The 20237-nt window shown below is 43.8% G+C and overlaps 1 protein-coding gene across 1 annotated transcript in view; it reads right to left on the reverse strand.

Annotated features, from left to right (window-relative positions):
- The window catches only part of ARMC2 (armadillo repeat containing 2), a 94753-nt gene that overhangs the window by 54922 nt on the left and 19594 nt on the right, over positions 1 to 20237 (reverse strand). Inside the window, exons 5-6 of the mRNA XM_014531275.1 lie at positions 16367 to 16574; positions 3108 to 3184 (exon numbers count right to left, since the gene is read on the reverse strand). Coding sequence (XP_014386761.1) covers positions 3108 to 3184; positions 16367 to 16574 — 285 coding nt within the window. The remainder of the gene's footprint in view (positions 1 to 3107; positions 3185 to 16366; positions 16575 to 20237) is intronic.

The following is a 20237-nucleotide window of genomic DNA, read 5'->3' on the forward strand; positions in this document are numbered from 1 at the left end:
TCCAGCCAGCGTGGCCCAGTGGTTGAGCATCAACCTATGAAGCAGGAACCAGGAGGTTTGATTCCCAGTCAGGGCACATGCCCAGGTTGTGGGCTCCATCCCCAGTGAGGGGTGTGCAGGAGGCAGCAGATCAACGATTCTCTCGCATCACTGATGTTTCTCTCTCTCCCTCCCTATCCCTTCCTCTCTGAAATCAATTTAAAAATATATTTAAAAAGAAAGGTGTGTGGCCTGTATACATTTAGGTTGTTTCAACTAAAAAATGGACAAGCTGACTGGGGAGGCCCTTTAGGAGCACAGGTTCTGGAGGTACTGTCTGGGTGTGAGTCCTAGCTCTGCCACCTACGAGCAGGTTCACGTTGGGCAAGTCTTGCTTTGCTTTTCCTCTGTAAAATGGGATGACAATGGTCATCTCAAGTGCTGGGATTATGGGTTATTAATGTCTTTTGTGTGCTCTGTTGTATTTTTCAAAACTCCTCAGATGCTTGTATTACTCTTGAACAGAATATATGCGATGCCTATTAAGTGAGGTGATGACGCCGAGAGGCAGGAAAGCTATACCCGTTACCTATGTGCCCAGCTCACAGGCCTTGCCCCAGTGCACTCCCTGCTGCAAACAGCCACTCCCAGTTGCAGCGAGACTAAGCTCACCTTTTATTAAACCTGCCTAATACCAGGAGGGGCTGACACTCGCTGGGCAGGGAGAGCACGTGAGCAGCAAAAGTAGACAAAAGGGGTTGTCCACAAGCTGTAACTAAGCAGTGTAGGGGCTGTCACTAGTTTTAATTGCAAGGTTTCACATCATCTGTAAGCAAGAATTCACACAAAACACATAGTTGAAATGGAAAAAATCAGCTCATATCAGTAGAGGCTTACAATCCCTTATCCAAAGCCTTTGGGACCAGATGTGGTTTGGGATGCAGAAAACTTTGCATTTTAGTAAGGCAATATGGAGCACACACTGCATTTTACATACCACCCCCGGTAGGGTCCTCTGGGGCAGCCCCCTGGTAGCAAAATATGTGACAATTCACACTAGTGGAACCAAGACTACATTGGCCTGGGATCAGTACAGCTCAGGCATTGTCACTAAAGGGGTTTGCAAAATATTTCAGCTTTCAGAGCTTTAGGTATTTCAGAACTGCAGATAAAAGATTACAGGCCACCGTCACCATCTTTGAGATCATGACTCTCATGAGTCTGCCATAACTCTGATAAATTACAAATATGGATTCTAAAAGTAAACCTGAATATTCAAGCAGTATAAAAAACATAGCTGTTCATATTCCCAGGGACATGACATCTTCAGAGTCCAAAGTATATGAATAAAATCAACATATATCAAGCCAAAAGCCAAAAGATAATGTGAGACAAATAATTGCATCGACCAACATTTATGATGCCCTTAAATTGACTAGACACACAAATTTCAAGTCCGGTGAGCTCACATCAGCATGTTTACCGCCTATGCAATATGCTCTATAATAGAATGGCTCTATGAGAACCAGGACTGTCCACCCCCTTTTCTCAGGACAAACAGAACTGGTAACGTTCATCCCGGGAAGAGTCGGATTACAGGGCTGAGCCAGAAATCACAGAACAGTTTGTTTGACCTTCAGAAAGGAAAGGTCCTCACAGGCCCATCTGAATGTTTCTGGGGTGTGTTTGCTCTCAGAACGGAAGTTAGCTGGGCACTGTCGTGTAAGGGTTTGCTTCCCACTCCCTCCTAGGGACCCCTGCGTGAGCAGCTGTCTCCAGCTCCAGGCTCTCCACATCTCCGCCCTCGCCCACCTCCTCCGGCTCTGCTCCCCACACAAAGCCCATGCTACACACTAACTAGGAACTGAGGCATGGGCTCATAATGATTACTTTTTAAGAGCCACACAAAAAAATAAAGTCTGCCTCAGTCGTGAGCAACAAGCTAATATTTCAGAAAGCACTTTTACCTAGGTTTGCTAAAGAGAAAAATTATGATTCAACAGGAAATTGGGTAAGTCAAGCAGAAATTTCAGCCTGTTTTTGAAGATTTTGCTGTCTCAGTGGTTATAGTTCTAAACCACAACGTTGAGCTCTGGGCACAAAAACTTGACACAGTGTTTATTGGCTGATGTTTTTAGCATGTAAATATAAAAGCCTCAGCAACAATGCAGATATGGAAATGAGCCTATCTAAGATTTCCCTGAGTACTACAGAAATTCTTATCGGCCACGAAAGTCATCTTATTGATAAGGAATTAGTTCTGAAGATAATAAAAACATTTTTGAACCTGATAATAGTTTGGTTTCATAAAATTTCATGTATATAATAAAAGTACAAAGAATATAACAAACACCTGCATACCCCAGACTCCTTTGGTCAAATATGAACCATATTTTCATCCTCCTCCTCCTTTTAAAGAACCAAAATGTTACAGATATAGCTGATGCCCTCTGTATGTCTCCCCGCACCTGCTCTCCCCACTCCTTCTCCCCCTGAGGGTTACCGCCATTCTAAACCAGGTGCTTATTTTATCATGCTGGAGCATGTTTACAACATGGGTCTATATCCATAAACAACATATATCATTATTTTTGCAACTCAATTTTTCATGTAATGTTATGCTTATACTCGTTTCATTCAATATTTTAAATGTAGTCTAGTTCATTTTTCTAATTGCGATTTTCCATTGCATGATACATTTTGTATCATTTCTAGTCTGTGACTAATATTGTCACATATTTTTCTCAACTAGTTTAAACAGCCGAAGAGCTGTCTTCATATAGTTGATATAGTTTCGTTTAAGTGAGTAACGATTTTGAACCAAAGTTTTGTACTCAATAACTATGTTGATGTTATGGTTTGAAACTTTCCAACCGCTTTTACAAAATAATTTCATTAAGAGTGTAACCTATAGATAATAGTATTTGAGCTGGAAGAATGGTAAGAATGGTAAGACTGTTGTGAAAATAACAAAAAGTTATAAAAATAAATGTTGCTGTGTGACCAAGCTGAGCAAAGTTCCTGGAGTTTTCAAACAGTGAGCCAACATCGGATGTCTTCAGTGCAGACATTTCTTTCTGCAGCAGGTGAAGGAATGTTGGGGACCTCTAAGCACACAAGCACCTCACCTGCTCTGGCTCCCAGCCTGCTCAGGTCCGAGCTGTTGGGGCATGAGGAGGCCCTCGGGCGCCTCTTCCCCTGGTCCCTAGGAGGAAGAGGAACACACACAGCACTCAGCGCAAAACCAGAGCATTTCTCTTCTGTAGGTGTCAGGAGTCGGCCATGTAGTTTCTGAGGAAGCCACAGGGTAACCCAGATCCCAGTTTAATCAACCTCTAATTTCCAACCAAGATTCACCTTTTGAAAACAAGCCATATTTGCTTAACAATATGAAATATAGTTACTAGAAATACAACAAAAATAAACCCAAAGTTGACTTTGCAAATAAAAAAGGATTTTACCACAAGAGGTCACTGTGAGAATAAGAAAGAACTCTTCTATGCTTGAATTACAAAAGCCTAGCATTTATGAGCTGGGAGCAATCTCTCTCTCTCTCCCTCCAGACCTCCCCCCCCCCAAAAAAAGTTCCCAAATTCATCAGATGTTCCCAAGGTCACAGAACAAGGTCAGATCTAGAGCCCAAGTCTTATAATTTCTAATTCACTGCTCTTTCCCATCACAGTGTCCTGTTTCCTTTTTAAAAATTAAATGAATATTCTCTGGAAATGTTTTATTTTTAAACATAATTTAAATGTTAAAAAAACTGAAGCTAAATTTAGGCAGTCCTAGATAACAAAATATTTTATATTACAAATAATCCTGCTAGTCAATAGCAGGATTATACTAGTATACCTGTTTCTTTTTTAATTAAGGTTACATTTAATATAGAGATGGTCTATGAAGGATATAATTTCTCTTTAGGTAGAGCTGAAACTTAAAAGTACTTACTTTGAAATATCTGTATAAAATTCCAAGACCAAAAAAAAAAAAAAAGCACAAAACACTGAGAGAATAGTGAAAGTTTTGAAACAAAATTTTATTCATCAAATATAAAATTTGCTCTGAAAGCCATAAGGAGTGTACATACATGGGGCCAGGGTTACCCACGAACATCCATCTGTCTGCCCGTTGCTCCTGCTTCCTGTGACGTGAGATGCCCATGAATGTCCAGTGCTGGTCTTGCTTGACCTTTCCTACTGCCCCAAGGCTTAGCTTCTCCAAATATATTTTTTTCCATAAATAGGTCCTTTTTCTCTAACACTTGATCTTATCATACGAGAGAAAAGATCAAGCTAACCTTCTACAAAATGTCTAATTAGTTCAGTGATGGCGAACCTTTTGAGCTCGGCGTGTCAGCATTTTGAAAAACCCTAACTTAACTCTGGTGCCGTGTCACATATAGAAATTTTTTGATATTTGCAACCATAGTAAAACAAAGACTTATATTTTTGATATTTATTTTACACATTTAAATGCCATTTAACAAAGAAAAATCAACCAAAAAAAATGAGTTCGCGTGTCACCTCTGACACGCGTGTCATAGGTTCGCCAGAAAGCAACCCTCCAATACTCTGAAAAAATTACTTCATTTTTATTCAGGTAAAAACATAGGTCTGGTAGCAAGGTGTTCCTAGCCAATCAAACGAAGAAATGGGGATGAGATTCTTATTGTCCACACTCTCAGAGTTGAAATAAATGAAGCAGATCTCAAAGAAGATAGAAAAAAAAAGAAAGCAACCCTCCAAAAAGAGAAAAATACCGCAAGCTTGGCAGGGTGTGAAGCTGGAGGTTTCCATATTTATCACCCCTGGAAATAACCAGACAGTGTGAGGACAACAGAGGCAAGGCCCTCTTCATCACTGTCCTAAACAACTGTTGCGATCAAGCAAGACAGTCTTCAGCTGATGGCCTTTCAAAGTCACTGAGGACATGGCCAGTGATGAGGTTGCCTTCCTATAAACCACATTTGTGTACCCCCATTTCAAGGGTGGGGGGTCCTTCTCAATACACAAGCTCGGCAGTGCTGGACTACACTGATTCTCAAGAACAGCACAGGCCTGGAACGGACCAATCATGACACAGGGATTGGATGTGCAGGCTCTGTACACAAACTACCTAGGTCTAAGTTCAGGGTCCAACACTTATCAGCTAGGTGACCTTAGGCAAGTTACTTACCCTCCTGGCCTTGATTTCCTTCTCTTAAAATGAATGCAATGCCTCTATTTAGTACAGTGATTGGTACATGTGAATAAGTTAATAAGTTGTCAATGTTATTCCTCTCTTTAGTTCTGAGTCAACAAACACCTGTCTGAGCAGTCTAGTGCTAGATATAACATTCGAATGAGTTGCCCTAAAGAAATGTAAAGTCTACTATGAGGAACTAAGGGACTTTTTTAAAAATGGAAAATTGCAACAGAGTCTCTATACAAGTACTAGAAGGTGAAATTCAGTGGGTTGCAGGAACTAGAGGGATGCCGAGAAGGAAGACGTGGACCACAAAGTGGGCCTTAAAAGAATAAAAGCTGAACCAGCAAATGACAAACCTACTCTCAGGAGGAGAGTAGCGTGAGTGAAGGTAAAGGGGGCGGTGAGGAGCCTGTTTCTCAGGGCAGGGGAGAACTGCACCGGCCAGCAAGACAGGAATAGAAGGTTTCTGCTGGGAGGTATTGGGAACAGCTGCCTGAAACCCCGGGTGGGTCCATGGAACCGATGTGATGGGCAGTGAGGAGCTGTCACGGGCTCTTATACAAGCAGGTGATGAGATTTAGAAGTATCCAGTAGCAAGAGTATTTAGGAGACTTGGAGAGAGGTTAACAAGGTCCTTTGAGGGTGAGAATGGGACTGGACAAGAAAGAAAAAACACAAGAGACCCTATACATGAAAAGTCAATAGGCTTTAGTGATTGATTTCAGGCAAAACAAACACAAGGTAGACCTGGAGGCACAGGATAGTAGGGCTGCGACCCAAAACAGGGAGGGTGGGCAGCAGAACAGTTAGAGGGGTGTGGTAAGTTTGGGTTTTGCCACATTGGATTTCTGATGAAAAATGGAGCATCTGCAAAGGACATGTGGAAATCAGGACAAGAGCTCTGTCAGAGATCAGAGCAGCCCAGGGAGCAGCAGCCTCAGAAGACTGGCTCAAACCCCGGGCTCGCGGAACAAGCCCGTCAGAACAAGGGGAAAGGGCAGAAAGGGCAGAGAGACTCCAAAGGAAGAAGAGAAATAAAATATGGTCTCATGTAGCCCAAACTGTTGTGAAAATGAATATGATTAACAGGTCTAAGAAGATGAGGACTGAGGAAGAACTGTCCAAAAATTTTGTGTTGAGTCAATGATCTTAAAAAGAAGAACCCCCTCTTTGCTAAAGAAGAGGAGACTAGATGGCCTTATACTCAATGGAAATCTATTTCCCTGTAACTTCTACCCATTGGTTTTGTTTCTACTAACCGGAGCCACATGAAACAAATCATCTTTCTTGGCAATCCTTGAAAGATGGTACGTTCACCACTTAAAGCTATGACCTAACACCCATGGTTCTACCGCTTACGAGCTGTGTGAGCTCAGGTAAGATTTTTACCTAAACGTTGGTTTCCTCTGTGTATGAGCTGGGGGCAAGTAATGGCCCTCCTCCCCATACGGTTGTTGTGAGGGCGAAATGATATAAGGTGGAATGGCTCAGCGTAGTGCCAGGCACATGGCGAGGACTCAAGTGTTTACTGTCACCACAGCTGCTGTCATTGATGTCATTAACAAACTTCTCCGTTCCTTCAAATGTTTCTCATTTGGTACGGTTTTACATATTCTTGCCAGCCAGTTGAGTCACTCCGAGTGTCCCTTGGTCTGGATCCCTTTTACAGTCTGGAACCCAGCACTGCGCTAAGGTGTGGCCTGAGGAGCAAAGAGGTGAGAGTCTAAATAATACAGCCTGACACTATATTAGTGGTTTTGGTGGTCACTTCACAGTGTTGGCCAAGTCTTGTCTTTTCTTACACATGCAGCGCATCCTTATTCATTTTCTTAAGCTCATTCTTATTGAATTTCAGTGTTATATTTGGTAGAGTGTTCCTGCCTATCAGCTGGTTTTAGATCTTGATGCTGTCATCCAGGATAATTGCTCCTCTGCCCAGTTTCCTGTTCCATGATGTTAAAGGCCATAATTATATTTTTCCATGATTTTGATGTTCCAAGGATAAAACAATTCCAGAAATTATTCCTTAGAGCTACTCTGTGAAATTCTTCTTAGAGGTAAAATAACTCCATTTTATTTGTTAAGGTTGTTTCATCTACAAATAACAAAAACCTACCTCTAACTGACAAACAATAAGGGAAGTTTGTTGGCTCATCTGACCCGAAAGGTGAGAGCCAGGGTGGGTTTCAGGCATGGTGTGATGAGGGCTTTGGCCCCATCACTCTGTAATTCTCTCAGGTCTGCCCTTCCTTTGGTCCCATCTGTAATCAGGTTGGAGTTCTGAGGAAAGCAAAATGGATTTGGCATTCCCAGGCTTCTCGTCTGCGGCCCACATGTGTCCCAGTTATTGACAAAGGACCTCGTTTCGCTCTGAATAGTCAGAACCAAACTCTGTAGCCGAGGCAAGGCCATACACAGACCGAGTTACTAATGCCCATCCATGAATCAGTCACACTAACAACATCTACTGCTGGATAAAATATACACTGACAATAATAATAATAACAACAACAACAATAATAACAAATGAAATATATTTCTTTAAAACTATTCTAAAATTCGGATTTTGCTATAATCAGACAGTTCTTCCAATCATTACAAGTAAGCTTCTTTAATCAGGGGTCAGCAAACTTTTTCTTAAAGAGCCAGACGGAATATATTTTACACTTTGTGTGCCAAGTGGCAAAATGGAGGCTGGTATGTAGGGACTTTTGTGACCATTTAAAAGGTCATGACTTAGCCCTGGCCAGGTGGCTCAGGTGCTTGGAGTGTCAGCTCATACACCAAGAAGTAGCGGTTTGGTTCCAGGTCAGGGCACAGACCTGGGTTGCAGGTTCGGTTCCCGGTTGGTGGGTGAACAGGAGGCAACAGGTTGATGTCTCTCTCTCTCTCTCCCCCTCCCACTTCCTCTCTCTCTAAAATCAATAAGCATTGGTCGGGCGAGGATTAAAAATATAACAATAAGAAAGGTAACCATTTAAAAACATATAAACAATACTTAGCTCAAGGGCTGTAAAAACCAGAGGTGTCTGGTCACATTTGGCTCCTGGCCTGTCGTTTGTTGCCTCCTGCTTTAGAGCAATAACTGGATATTAAGTCAACTAAATAGAAGAATTTGGAATTAAGAAAAAAAGCATAAATTTATTTTTATTTGGGAAAAATTACATGTAAAACTGGAAAAGGAAATTTTAAAGGATACTTATGATAAAAAAAAAATTTGGCAAATTTTGAGCTAAGCTTTTTCTTACACTAAGAAGATGACACTAGGCTTGAATTCCCTGAGCTCAGAGTGAAAGCCCAGTTTCATGATTCCCGTGACCTTCGTAGCTGCATGGTTTCCAAGAGCCTCATGTGAAAAGCCCTCAGGCCTCCTCGCTGCTGCACCGTGAGGCCTGAGCACAGGAGACGGTGCTGTGCCTGCCTCTTCCACAGCACGTTTCTGAGCACACGGATGCCACATGGTCCACTCTCTGCTTTCCATCCCTAACGCCTCAGGCGGTGCTCCAGCTCACACATCACCACCTCCTGCTGGACCTGTGGCAACTGCTTCCCGACGGACGGACGGTCACCTCTGCCCAGGCTCTCCCTTCCCCACACGTTGCCCACACTGCCGCCAGCCTCTCTGCTGCCCAAAGCCCCTCAGGGGCCCCACAGTCTGTGGCCGCCAGGCCACCTGCCACCAGGTCAAACCCCCTTCGCTCTGCTGCTCCTTTAGGAAAGCACACATCCCGTCCCCTATTGCACATCAGCCCTGGGAGGCAACACAAACCCCCAAGCCCAGGAAACCTGCTGTGATCTTCAGTCAGAATGAGGTGCCCTCACCTGGCCGGCATGGCTCAGTGGTTGAGCATCAACCTATGAACCAGGAGGTCACAGTTCAATTCCTGGTCAGGACATATGCCCGGGTTGCAGGCTCCATCTCCAGTGTGGGGCATGCAGGAGGCAGCCGATCAATGATTCTCTCTCATCACTGATGTTTCTATTTCTCTCTCCCTCTCCCTTCCTCTCTGAAATCAATATATATATAAAGAATGAGGTGCCCTTGCTTCTACATGCCCAGGACCTTTCTTTCAGTTCTCCTTCCCTCCCTTCAGCAGAGAGAAATCACAGAATAGTGCTTTGACAACGTTTGTGCACATGCAGATCACCCGGATATGTTATAAAGATTTGGACACTAATTCAGCAAGTTTGGGGTGGGGCCTGAGATTCTAAATTCTAACAAGCTCCCAGGTAATGTTGCTGCTGCTCTTCCACGGACCACACCTGAGTGACAAGCCAGATGCGCCCGTGAGCTCCTCAAGGACAGGGTCCATTTCTGCATCTCCCAAGACATGCCTCCTACATGAAAACTATCAAACAAGGTGGGACTCCACCAAATCATTCTGACCAACACATCTTCTCCAAGTTAAAACAGTTTCTTGGCCACATTACCCTTAATTTCTTAACAGAATAATGACTTCATTATTTTTGAAAAAATGATATATTTATTATTATTGTTAAGGCCAGGCAATATAAGGAAGTACAAAGAAAATTATTAAAAAATCACCCAGGATCCCACCACCCAGAAACAAATATTATTAATAATGTAGTAACCATCCAGACATATTTTGCATATATTCATATAAAAAGATAAAAGAATGAGAGAATGGAAAGGTGACTTGGAGGAAGGGCAGGTAAAGGATACATATAAATGGGATCACAATACATGGCATTGCAACTTTAAAGTATGAACTATAAATTTTACTTGAGTTTAACAGAGAAACAGAAATTGAGGTGAAACTGAAGGGATTGTAGAACTTCAGATGAATGGGTCCTCCCAAAAGATTTTAGTTTCTAAAAGATTTCTCTGAAGTTAAGAAAAAGAAAAAATAATGAAAAACATTAGGATGCTGAAATCATTCTTTTTAAACAATATATCTCAATTTCAGGCTGCAGCTACTGAAAAATCTATTCCCTATTACGAAGTGAAGTAATTAGCACTCATGCTTCCTCCCAAATACCGCTTCTGATTATTTATGTTACTCTGACATCATCAAGGTTTCCATTCCATAGCCATCATTTTCAGAGTTGTTTACTTTTAATTCAATAGGAAAACAAAGTCAATACTCACCACAAATGCGTCTACCATAGCTTCTTCATTTCTGAGTTTTGAAATCTGACTCCTCACTTTGTTATCTAAGAGTTATCTAGAGAGTGCCTTAGTACTGTAGACCCAGAGTTCACTCACATTTGGAAACGTCTGTTGCCTTTTTACTGAAGAACAACTTGGTGGGTGATATGACTGTCGGGTTGTCCTTCTTATACTTAGGACTTCACAGACGTGACTTGACTACCTTCTCACACCGAGGGACGCTCTAATAAAGCCGGGGCAGCCCGCCTTCTCCTCCTTTTGTGGGACTTGCTTGTTCAGCCTGGGTGGCCAGAGGAGACCTTCTTCCATTTATCCCTGTGACCAACCATTACTAACTGGGCGTGGACTGTGCACTGGGCAGTGTTCTAATGCTGAGCACTGTTGGCAATGTTCTATATCAATTTTTTTTTTTTTGCAATACAATGTGTCCATCTGAGCTTCAGATTCAAATCTTTATTTCAGAAAGTTGTGTTCTGTTATGTCTTAATTTTTTTTCTGGTTCCTTTGGCTCTGATCTCTTCCATTCTCAGTGGATTTATGTAAAAATCAAGTGAGTTAATATATCTAAATCATTTGGAAGAGTGCTGGAACTTACTTCAAAGTAAGATATTACTAAAAGGAGGAGGAGTGGGAGGAGGATTCAGGAATACAAGTGTCACACCTCCCATGTCTATCTCAATCTCTCTAATCGTTTTCCAATCTTCTTACCTTCTGCTTTTTGAATGAGTTCCTCTAGCCTGTCCACTAAGTCTCATTGTAGTGTCAGCTGTTTTATTCTTATTTTTCATATCTAACGTGGCTTTCCCCTCCACATTTATACCTTTCCCTCCATTTCTTTTTAGATAACTATGAGCATACTTTTCATCTCTTTATATGGGTTTATAATCTCTGATTTGAATTCTTATAAACCAAAGAAGAGCTCTTGTCCTAGCCAGTTTGGCTCATTTGGATAGAGCGTTAGCCTGTGGACTGAAGGGTCCCAGATTCGATTCTGGTCACATGCCTAGGTTGTGGGCTCGCTCCCCAGTTGGGGACATGCAGGAGGCAGTCAATCAATGATTCATTTTCTCTCTCTCTCTCTCTCTCTCCCCCCTTCCTCTCTGAAATCAATAAAAATATATTTTTTTTAAAAAAACACAAAGCAGAGCCCCCCGCCCCCCGCCATTATTTTTTAAAAAAGAGACTGATAACATTATCAATCATCTCTTGGAAGCTATGCAAAATTGTTTTAATGCTTTCCTTGTTTTTGGAGAGTAATTCTTTTTGCGATTCATTTTCTTCATCTGTGTTTGTTAAGTTCTTTACATATCTATGATCAAGTCCCATGTTAACTCTTGTCCTAATACTAATTTTCTTTAAACAGAGTCCTATATTTGTTGCATAATGAAAAGGATCCACAGAGGAGAGAACTGGGGTATGCTGCACCTTCAGCTTTAGTTTTCTTGAACATCCATTTACCAAGTCTATTACTTTTCTTGATTTTGAGTGTGTGTTCCCTTGGTTATGTGTAGCAGGTTGCTATGACTCACAGAAAAGCCCTGTGTTAACCTATCAAACTGCACCCCCGCCCCAAACTAGCTGGCTCACAGGAAATGAGGGGAGCATGTCACCCTCAGCTTCATCCCCCACCCCCACCCCACCTCGGTTTGCTTCATGATCCGGATCTTGAATGTCTTGAATGGGGTCTTTACAGTGGCTCCCTCACTTCTCCAGTGGCCTGCCCACATCCTCAGATCTCGTTTCTCTAATGAAAGACACCTGGCTACATCTTTCTGAACTGAGAGACTCAGTTTTAGTGAAACCTGTTTCTTCAAGGTCTGAGGAGGTGTCTGCTCTCAAATTCCCTCTTGTTTTCATCTATATTTCACAGAGTCTGGCAGGTTAACTAGACTCTTTTAGTTGCAATATTCCAAGTGACAAAAACCTCATCTAAAGTACCACAAGCTGTACCTGTCAAAATAAATAAAGGAAAGAAGAAAGAAAGGCAAAAAGGTAAGGAAGGAAGGAGGAGGGAGAGGAAGAGGGAGGGGAAACAAAAGAAGGAAGAGAGAGAGAGAGAGAGAGAGAGAGAGAGGGAGAGAGAGAGAGAGAGAGAGAGGTGGGGGAAGGAACATATTGGCTCAAAACAGAGCAGTCCACAGTGTGGATGTGGTGGCCTCAGGCACAGCTGGATTTAGGGGTTCATATAACATCCTTGAACTTGGTCACTATCTCCATTCTGTTTGTTTATACAACACTTCCCTCTCAGAGTCACTCTGCACAAAGCAATGAGTTGGCCAAGACAGCATCATCTTTATAGCTTGTGAACTTGGAGAAAAAGCACTTTTCTCAAAAGTCCGAGGGAAGAATTCCATTGGGCTGGCTGGGATTATGTGCCCACCTCTGAACCAACCGCGCTGGCTGGTGGGTTGGAGAATTCTGATTAGCCAGCTCTGACCACTTAACCACCTCGGGAGAGAGGGGTAGGGAAGACAGGGACAGTCCTCCTCCCAACAGACTGAGCAGGATTTCACACCCAGTGCAAGACGGCTCACTTTCCAAAGGGGAGGGGATGGGCCCCAAACACAGTGTGAAGTTTGCTCCATGTTTTGTAGTTTGGGGTAGAACCATTTTTGTTGTTGTTGTTGTTGTTTCATCGATGACATTTACTTCTCTGTTTTTCATTCGTTGTTGCTTTGATTGGGTTTCTGCAGATGCCTCTGCTTTGCCATCTTTGACCAGAGAGCCCTCTTTTCTTTTTTACTCCAATAATACTAACAGCACGTGGTACTTTAAATATAAGCCTTTCAAGTCTTATTCATCGTTCCTCAACCCATGGTGAGGGCTGGGAGGAGATGGGAGTGAAGGAGCACAGTTATTTCCATTTTACAGATTAAAAACTGAGCTCCCAAAAGCGTGGAGAGATATGCTAAACAGCACACAGCTAACTTCTGAGGCTGAGAGAATAACCAAATCAGGGATTCTGGCCCCAACGAAGAGTTCTGACTCTACAATTAACTGTTCTTTCCTCCTAAAAATCAATTTCCTCCTAAAAATTAATTTTCTAACCACAACACTTTGAACAATATTTACACAGAAAGGGGGAGGGCGAAAGTAGGTTTATAGTTGTGAGTGCATGAAACAGTTAATAAAGCTATTGTAATCATCATAATCTGTATGTCGTTTTCCAAACGAACAGCAATGAACTTACTTCTGCCCACCCTGCATACATATTTCAATGAAAGCTGTTTTTAATCCTTGTAGCCCACAAAGTAGGAGAAAATGGAGTGTTGCTAAGGAGCAAGCCTGCCAAACTTTACAGGAATCCTTAAAGGGACGCACAGAGACCGCTGTGATCGGCACACCGGTTATATGATCGTTCCTGAAGTCCTTGGGAGTGTGTTCTCTTTCGGAAAGGTAACGAGTTTCCCAGGATCTCGTCTGCGATGATATCTTGCTGAGCAAACCCTTTTCCATTACAACCAGCATGAAGTTAAACTCCAGTCCATCCCATGACTGAGTTATCTGTCTGTATTCTAAATTAAGGCTGCACAAAGCTCCTTCCCTCCCCCCGCCCCCTCAGCCCGAGCACTCGGCCTGAGGCGGCTGCCCCCACCCAGGACCCTGCATGGGGAGCGTGTCCTCACTTCCTCTGTCCTCTTTCCCATCTGCATGTGTGCCAGGCCGCTTCCTGTTCTGGTTGCGCATTCCCTTCCCTCCCTTCCTCAGTAGCCCTGCTCATGACAGGACTCTTCACTTTACAGTTTATGGGCGAAAGAGGAAAACAATGTTAATTGAGGGTAAGGCTTTAGCATCAAAACTGGGAACACTCCACTGCATAGCAAAGATCATTTCTTGGAATTATTCACTTAAATGTTTACAAGAAATGATTATCAAGTGTCCCGGATTGATTCACAAATGTAATTAATGAAAGAACTGCTAATAGTTTCCATTTGCTGGTTTGTTTTAAATCCTACTGTATAAAAAAAATTTTTTTGGCACCTCAACAAAATCCCATCCAATGATTAAAGGAGCTAAAGATTCATAGAGCAAAAATGTTATTGGCAGTGAGACTTGCCAGGGTATACTGCAAACCCAGCTCTGTCCCAATCATTACACGATGCCAAAGCCATGCTAACAAAACAAAAGGAAAACAATGAACAATTAGTGCCAACGCCTCATCATTCTGGACAGTCGGTAAGAAGTGCGTCCAGGCCCTAATTGACTTCTTCTTTGCTTTAGTGGAATAAACTAAGTCACTGAAAATGCCTTTGCTGTCCCAGGCCGAGGAAGACATGGTGAACTCTGGCTGGCCAGGCTACTCTGCAACATCAGAAGGTTTGCAAAAATAAAAAATAAATAAAAATAAAATAAAATAAAACAGCTCTTGTCTGGTTTTCCCTGGTCAGCTTTGATTCCTGTGAGGCTGGGTACCGCAGGATCACCGTGGCCTTCTTGCTTCAGGGCCGAAAGGAGCACAGGTTCCCTGCGGCCCTTGTGTTTACGCTCTGGGCCGCAGCCTGTTCTTACTCAGCAACAGCAAAAGATTTGTGGCAACGGCCAGTTTCATGTTTTGTGCTCGACTCCCAAAGCCCCAATGTGAAGTTTGTTCTCTTCCACTTAAGGAGACATTTCGTTTTCCCTTTCATTTAAAAAAATGTTCTGAATGCAAAGCGACCTTACAAGGACGACGAGGTTGCCTAACATAAATCCCGCGTGTGCCACACTCCCCGGGCTGTGTCAGCAGACAAGGTCAGCTCGGCAAAACCAACCAGCTGCCAAGCAGCCAGTTCGGGGAAGAGTTTTGAGCACGTAACCTGTGTACAAATCAAAGTCAGGCCTGAAATCTAAAGTGAGGGCAACAAGTACTTGGTCTTGAAATGGGCCGTGGAATTTAATCTTGGTAGGCAAATTTGAACTGGGCAGTTGTCCATAATGACCCAATGGAAAGTCATAGAAAAATATCTTTGAGTGACCCTGTCCGGTCCAAGACCTTCTGCCTATTTAGGATCAGTACTGGCTGGGACTGGAAACAGAGCCTGCCCTCACCCTGACCCCCAGTTATTCAAGGCTGCCGTCAGAAAACACCAGGGTAAGACTCCACGTGGTCCATGCAGTGAACATTTCTTCACAAATCCTTAATATGATAGGACATTTGCTCCTCACTTTTCTGGGGAAAGCCCTGGAAAGCCCTATCCAAGAACATAATATGAATTTAGGGCTCTCCAGATTAGGGAGGGGGGAGGGGACGGAGGGATGAAGGTATCAGTGAGAATTAGGATAAAATAAAATAAAAAAAGCCCTATCTAGGACCATGGTATGAAATAAAGTAATTCCCAATCATTCATTTTATGAGGGATTAGTAGAGGGATGTCATAGAAAGAGAAATCCACAGGACTCTCCTGCTTTAACTATTAATTTGAAAAATAAAGCGTCTAAGTTTCTACTGGAGAAGAACATAAACTGTCTCCTCTTTTGTGGAGCTAACAATAGTGAACTAACCCAAAGGGAGGGATCAAGAGATTCCAGGCCAGGCAAGAATCCCAAATAACACAAAAAGAATGACCAGCCGGCCTCAGGGGCGGGCTGGAACAGTCCAACTCAGCGGTTCTCAACCTGTGGGTCGAGACCCCTTTGGCGGTCGAACGACCCTTTCACAGGGGTCGCCTAAGACCATCCTGCATATCAGATATTTACATTATGATTCATAACAGTAGCAACATTACAGTTATGAAGTAGCAACGAAAATAATTTTATGGTTGGGTCACAACATGAGAAACTGTATTTAAAGGGCCAGAAGGTTGAGAACCACTGGTCCAACTGAAGCAGGACTTTAATCTGACAGTCCTATCAGAGCAGCATCTAGGCAAGTATGAGCAAATGTTCTCCTAAGGATTAAATGGGGGGGGGTGTGTAAAATCAACTCCATTCAGCTGTGAGAAGAAACCTTTCCTTCTCATGTACCGCTAACTGAAGATTTGCTTTATATAAAAGAGAAAATGTGAACCAATCATCTACATAAGTTAGAAAACAAACTGGTAAATGACATCGCTGCCCTCGCCAGAAAAATCAAATAAAAAGAACACTGACCCTCCGCTTCTCAGATGAGATGGCAAGGATGTTGCCCCTTCGAACATTTCTTGCTCCTTGATTTCTCTGAAGCCTCCATCATATGTTAGCTGAAGTGGATGACTCTTTAAGTGGCCAACAGCCTTTGGTTCTGTTAAATAAATCCCATTGATTTTCACCGGAGAGTCCCCCATCTTAACTGTGTCTTTGGATTCCACTGTCTTCTTTCCTGTAATAACCAAGGAGATGTTTTGTCAAAGCATTTCTTATTTTAGGAATCACCATCTTTCCATATTTTTTTAAAATCTAAGAATGTACACAATTCAAAAATTACATGTCACTTATAATCAAGTATGGATACAACGTCCCTGGCCATATAAGACCTCACCACTATTTTAGGCTTGGCATCATCGATCCAGCAGGTAAAAATGAAGAGGATCTTATTTCTATTAGCTTGGGGTCTACCTAAGGCCAACGCTTAAATTTAGATTTATGAACCACCTAAGTCCACATACATACTCTGCATCCCATCCTCTTCCTACAAGTAATCATGTTAGTAATTTCTGATTCAAAAAAGATATTTATTGAGTGCCCCCTGATGTCAGGCACTGTCCTAGGCACGTAGGATGCATCAGTGACAAAACAAAGATCCCTGACCTCATAGGGCTTACATCCGAATAGGTATAAACAGATAATAAGTAATACACCATAATAAATAAGGTATATAAGATAAGTATTATGGAAAAAAGCAAAAGTAGAAAAGTGGAGAAGGGTGAACAGGACTGGCAATGGGTGGACATGGTAGACGGACCCTTGAAGGAAGTGGTGCACCTGCCCCTCAGATGCTGAGGGACAGGATTGCCAGCAGAGGGGAAGCAGATGCGGAGGCCCTAAGGCAGGACTGTGCCTGACATGCCCAAGGAACAGCAGGCAGGGAGTGTGTGAGGGGAGAAGAGGAGGAGAGGTGGTCAGAGGGGCCGGGCTGGGTCGTGGAGGCCGGCAGATCATTTCCAGGTGATGAACGGAGGGGTGCGCTGAAACCCTCCAGGCTTTCTGAAGGGACTAAGGTAGAGTTGCAAAAAGATGTCAGCCTCTGAACCAAAACACCTGCCTTGTTTATGACTGCAGAGCCTGACACTTATAATACAACACGGCTTCTTTATCAGCAACTGACATGAGGGACAGCTTATCCATGCTGCTCTACTCTACTCTAGTCTGTGATAAAATATGTTTTCAAAGCGGAAGGGGGAATGAGCTTCATATAGAAAAATACTGTTTCGCAAGCTTTTCCAAAGCAACTCAAGGTTTCCTTTTCTGCACTTGAACCAACAAACCAATGAAAACCGACAACAAAACCACCTAGTCTATGCCTCCGACCAAGCTCCTTGAGTCCACACACTGAATTGTAAAGCCGAAGGAAACCTGATGAATTGGCTAGGTTCACCTTCATTTTTTCAGATGAGAAAATGGAGAACCCAAAAGGTTAAGTGACTAGTGTGAGGTCACAGGGGAAGTTCAGGGAGAGCAGGACCGTACAGTGGGAAGAGAGTAGGCTTTGCATTTCAGCAGACGTGGGCTCAAGCACAGGCTGTGACGAGCAGGCGCCACTCAACCTTTCCCTCACCTTCCTCCGTGGTCCCCACTTCTTGGGGACGTGGTGAGAATGAAATGACATGACCTAGTGACTTATCACACTAAAACCTAGACGTCAGTGTCGTTACTATTCATGGAACTCCAGAGTCCTGGCTGCTGGCCCAGGGCTCTCCGCACAGTGCAGGCTCCCTTAGAGGTCTTTACCTCTGAGTTACAATGCACACATTCTGTTTTGATCACAAAGAATCTTTAGCCCGTGCCTACATCTTAGCACTTGTTTCTTTCATCCATCCACCCCTTGAATATTTATTCAGCACCCACGCCAGAGGGCCAGGTGCTGCTCCAGGTGCTGGTGGTCCAGTGGTGAACGAGAAGTCCCAGCCGCCATGGGCTACTGTCCTGGAGGGGGAAACCCACCCGCCCGAGAGGTGAAGGAGCTGCAGCCCCTTTATCTTCACAATCTACCAGGGCAGTGGTTCTCAACCTTCTGGCCCTTTAAATATAGTTCCTCATGTTGTGACCCAACCATAAAATTATTTTCGTTGCTACTTCATAGCTGTAATGTTGCTACTGTTATGAATCGTAATGTAAATATCTGATATGCAGGAGGGTCTTAGGCGACCCCTGTGAAAGGGTCGTTCGACTGCCAAAGGGGTCGCGACCCACAGGTTGAGAACCGCTGTACTAGGGGGAGCTGGCCGCTACCACCACAGAGCAGGCTGCCTGGGGCTCACTCCTGCTCCTGATGGAGCGCCGCCATTCAGCTGAGCAGGGGTGGCGATGCTCCGCGTCTTCCTGGCCAATCTCTGCAGCCCGCTGTACTAACTCTGTATGGGCCAGCATCACCATGCAGGAGCGGTTCCAGCTCACAAACACTTCTACCGCCTGCTGTATACCAGATCCTGTTTTAGTCTCTCTGGCTACAATGACAGAAAAACCTCTTCACCTCTGAAGTTGCTCAGTCTAGTAGGGGAGACAGAGAAGCAGACCTGGGTAAAGAGAGAAATGCCGTACAGACAAGTGCGGTGGTCCGAGCCAGGTAAGGGTGACAGAGAGAATGGGGGAGTCCTGAGAGTTTGGGAGTTGGTCGGGGAAAGATTCAGAGAGGAGGTGGAGCCTGCGAAGCATTTTGAAGGGTAAACAGGAGGCAAAAAGGAGTTCTGAGAAGGAGGAACAAAAGCTTCGAGTCCCAGCCAGCCGCATGTGTGTACAAACTGGATAGTCGAGCAGGGCCCTGCTGAGAAGGGCCCCGTACTGGCTTAATGTTTGCTGTTGCCATCTTGAAATTCTGAATACTTTTTTAACAAAGAGCTCTGCATTCTCATTTCGCACTAGGTCCAACAAATTCTACAGCAGGTCCTGCATGAGGCTCGGAACAACAGGATGGGTGGGTGTGGGGAAATGCAGGGAATTCCACATTGTTGGTGCATAGACTGTGGGGTGGGCTAGGCCAGGGAGGGTTGAGAGAAGGGCCTGGCTGGGGCCAGAACACAACAGGGCTGTACATGCAAGGAGTGGGGGCTTCATCCCCCAGGCCAGGAGTCAGCAAACTACCCCCAAATCTGGCCCACCTCCCATTGTGGTAGAGCCTGCAAGCTATAAGAATGGTTTTCATATTTTTAAATGGTTGTGGGTAAAAATCAAAAGAAAAAAACATGTTTTGTAACATGATCATTATATGAAATTCAAATTTCACTGGCCACAAATCAGTCTATGGTTGCTTTTCCTAAGGGCAGAGCTGAGCAGATGTACAGACTGTATGACCTACAAGGTCTAAAATATTTACTATTAGGCCCTTCACAGGAAAAGTTTGCCAACGTCTGTGCTAGGTCAGTGTTTCTCAAACTGTGTTCCCCAAAAGACAGATTCCGTAGCCAAGCCGACTTGTGAAATGCTGAGTGGAATGAAAATTAAACACTTTCTTTACCAGATGGGCTTTACCGACCCTCTGAACATGCCCATGTGTATTGCGAGTCTCCGAGGGGGAGAGAACATGAGTGCACCTATTTCAGCACTGAGCCCTTTTTCCAAGGAAAAGCTATTAACATTTTGCTAGAAGTTCCCTAGAACTCAGTTTGGCAAACACTCCTTTAGGCACAGGGGGCCTTCTGAAGGTTTTTTAGCAAGAAGATGACGCAATCTGATTTTTGTTTGCTTCCTGACCTCTGATCCCTGATGGCACACACAGAACATGATTTTTGTGGTCCGGTGAGGTAAAGGGAGACGGCCCACAGCCATGTCTGGGTGGGAGCTTGGCTTCCCAGGCTGTGCTGGCTGCTCCAAGGGCCGAGCGACCTTG

This window comes from Myotis brandtii, unplaced genomic scaffold (assembly GCF_000412655.1).
Source record: "Myotis brandtii unplaced genomic scaffold, ASM41265v1 scaffold8, whole genome shotgun sequence".
NCBI classification, from domain to species: Eukaryota; Metazoa; Chordata; class Mammalia; order Chiroptera; family Vespertilionidae; genus Myotis; species Myotis brandtii.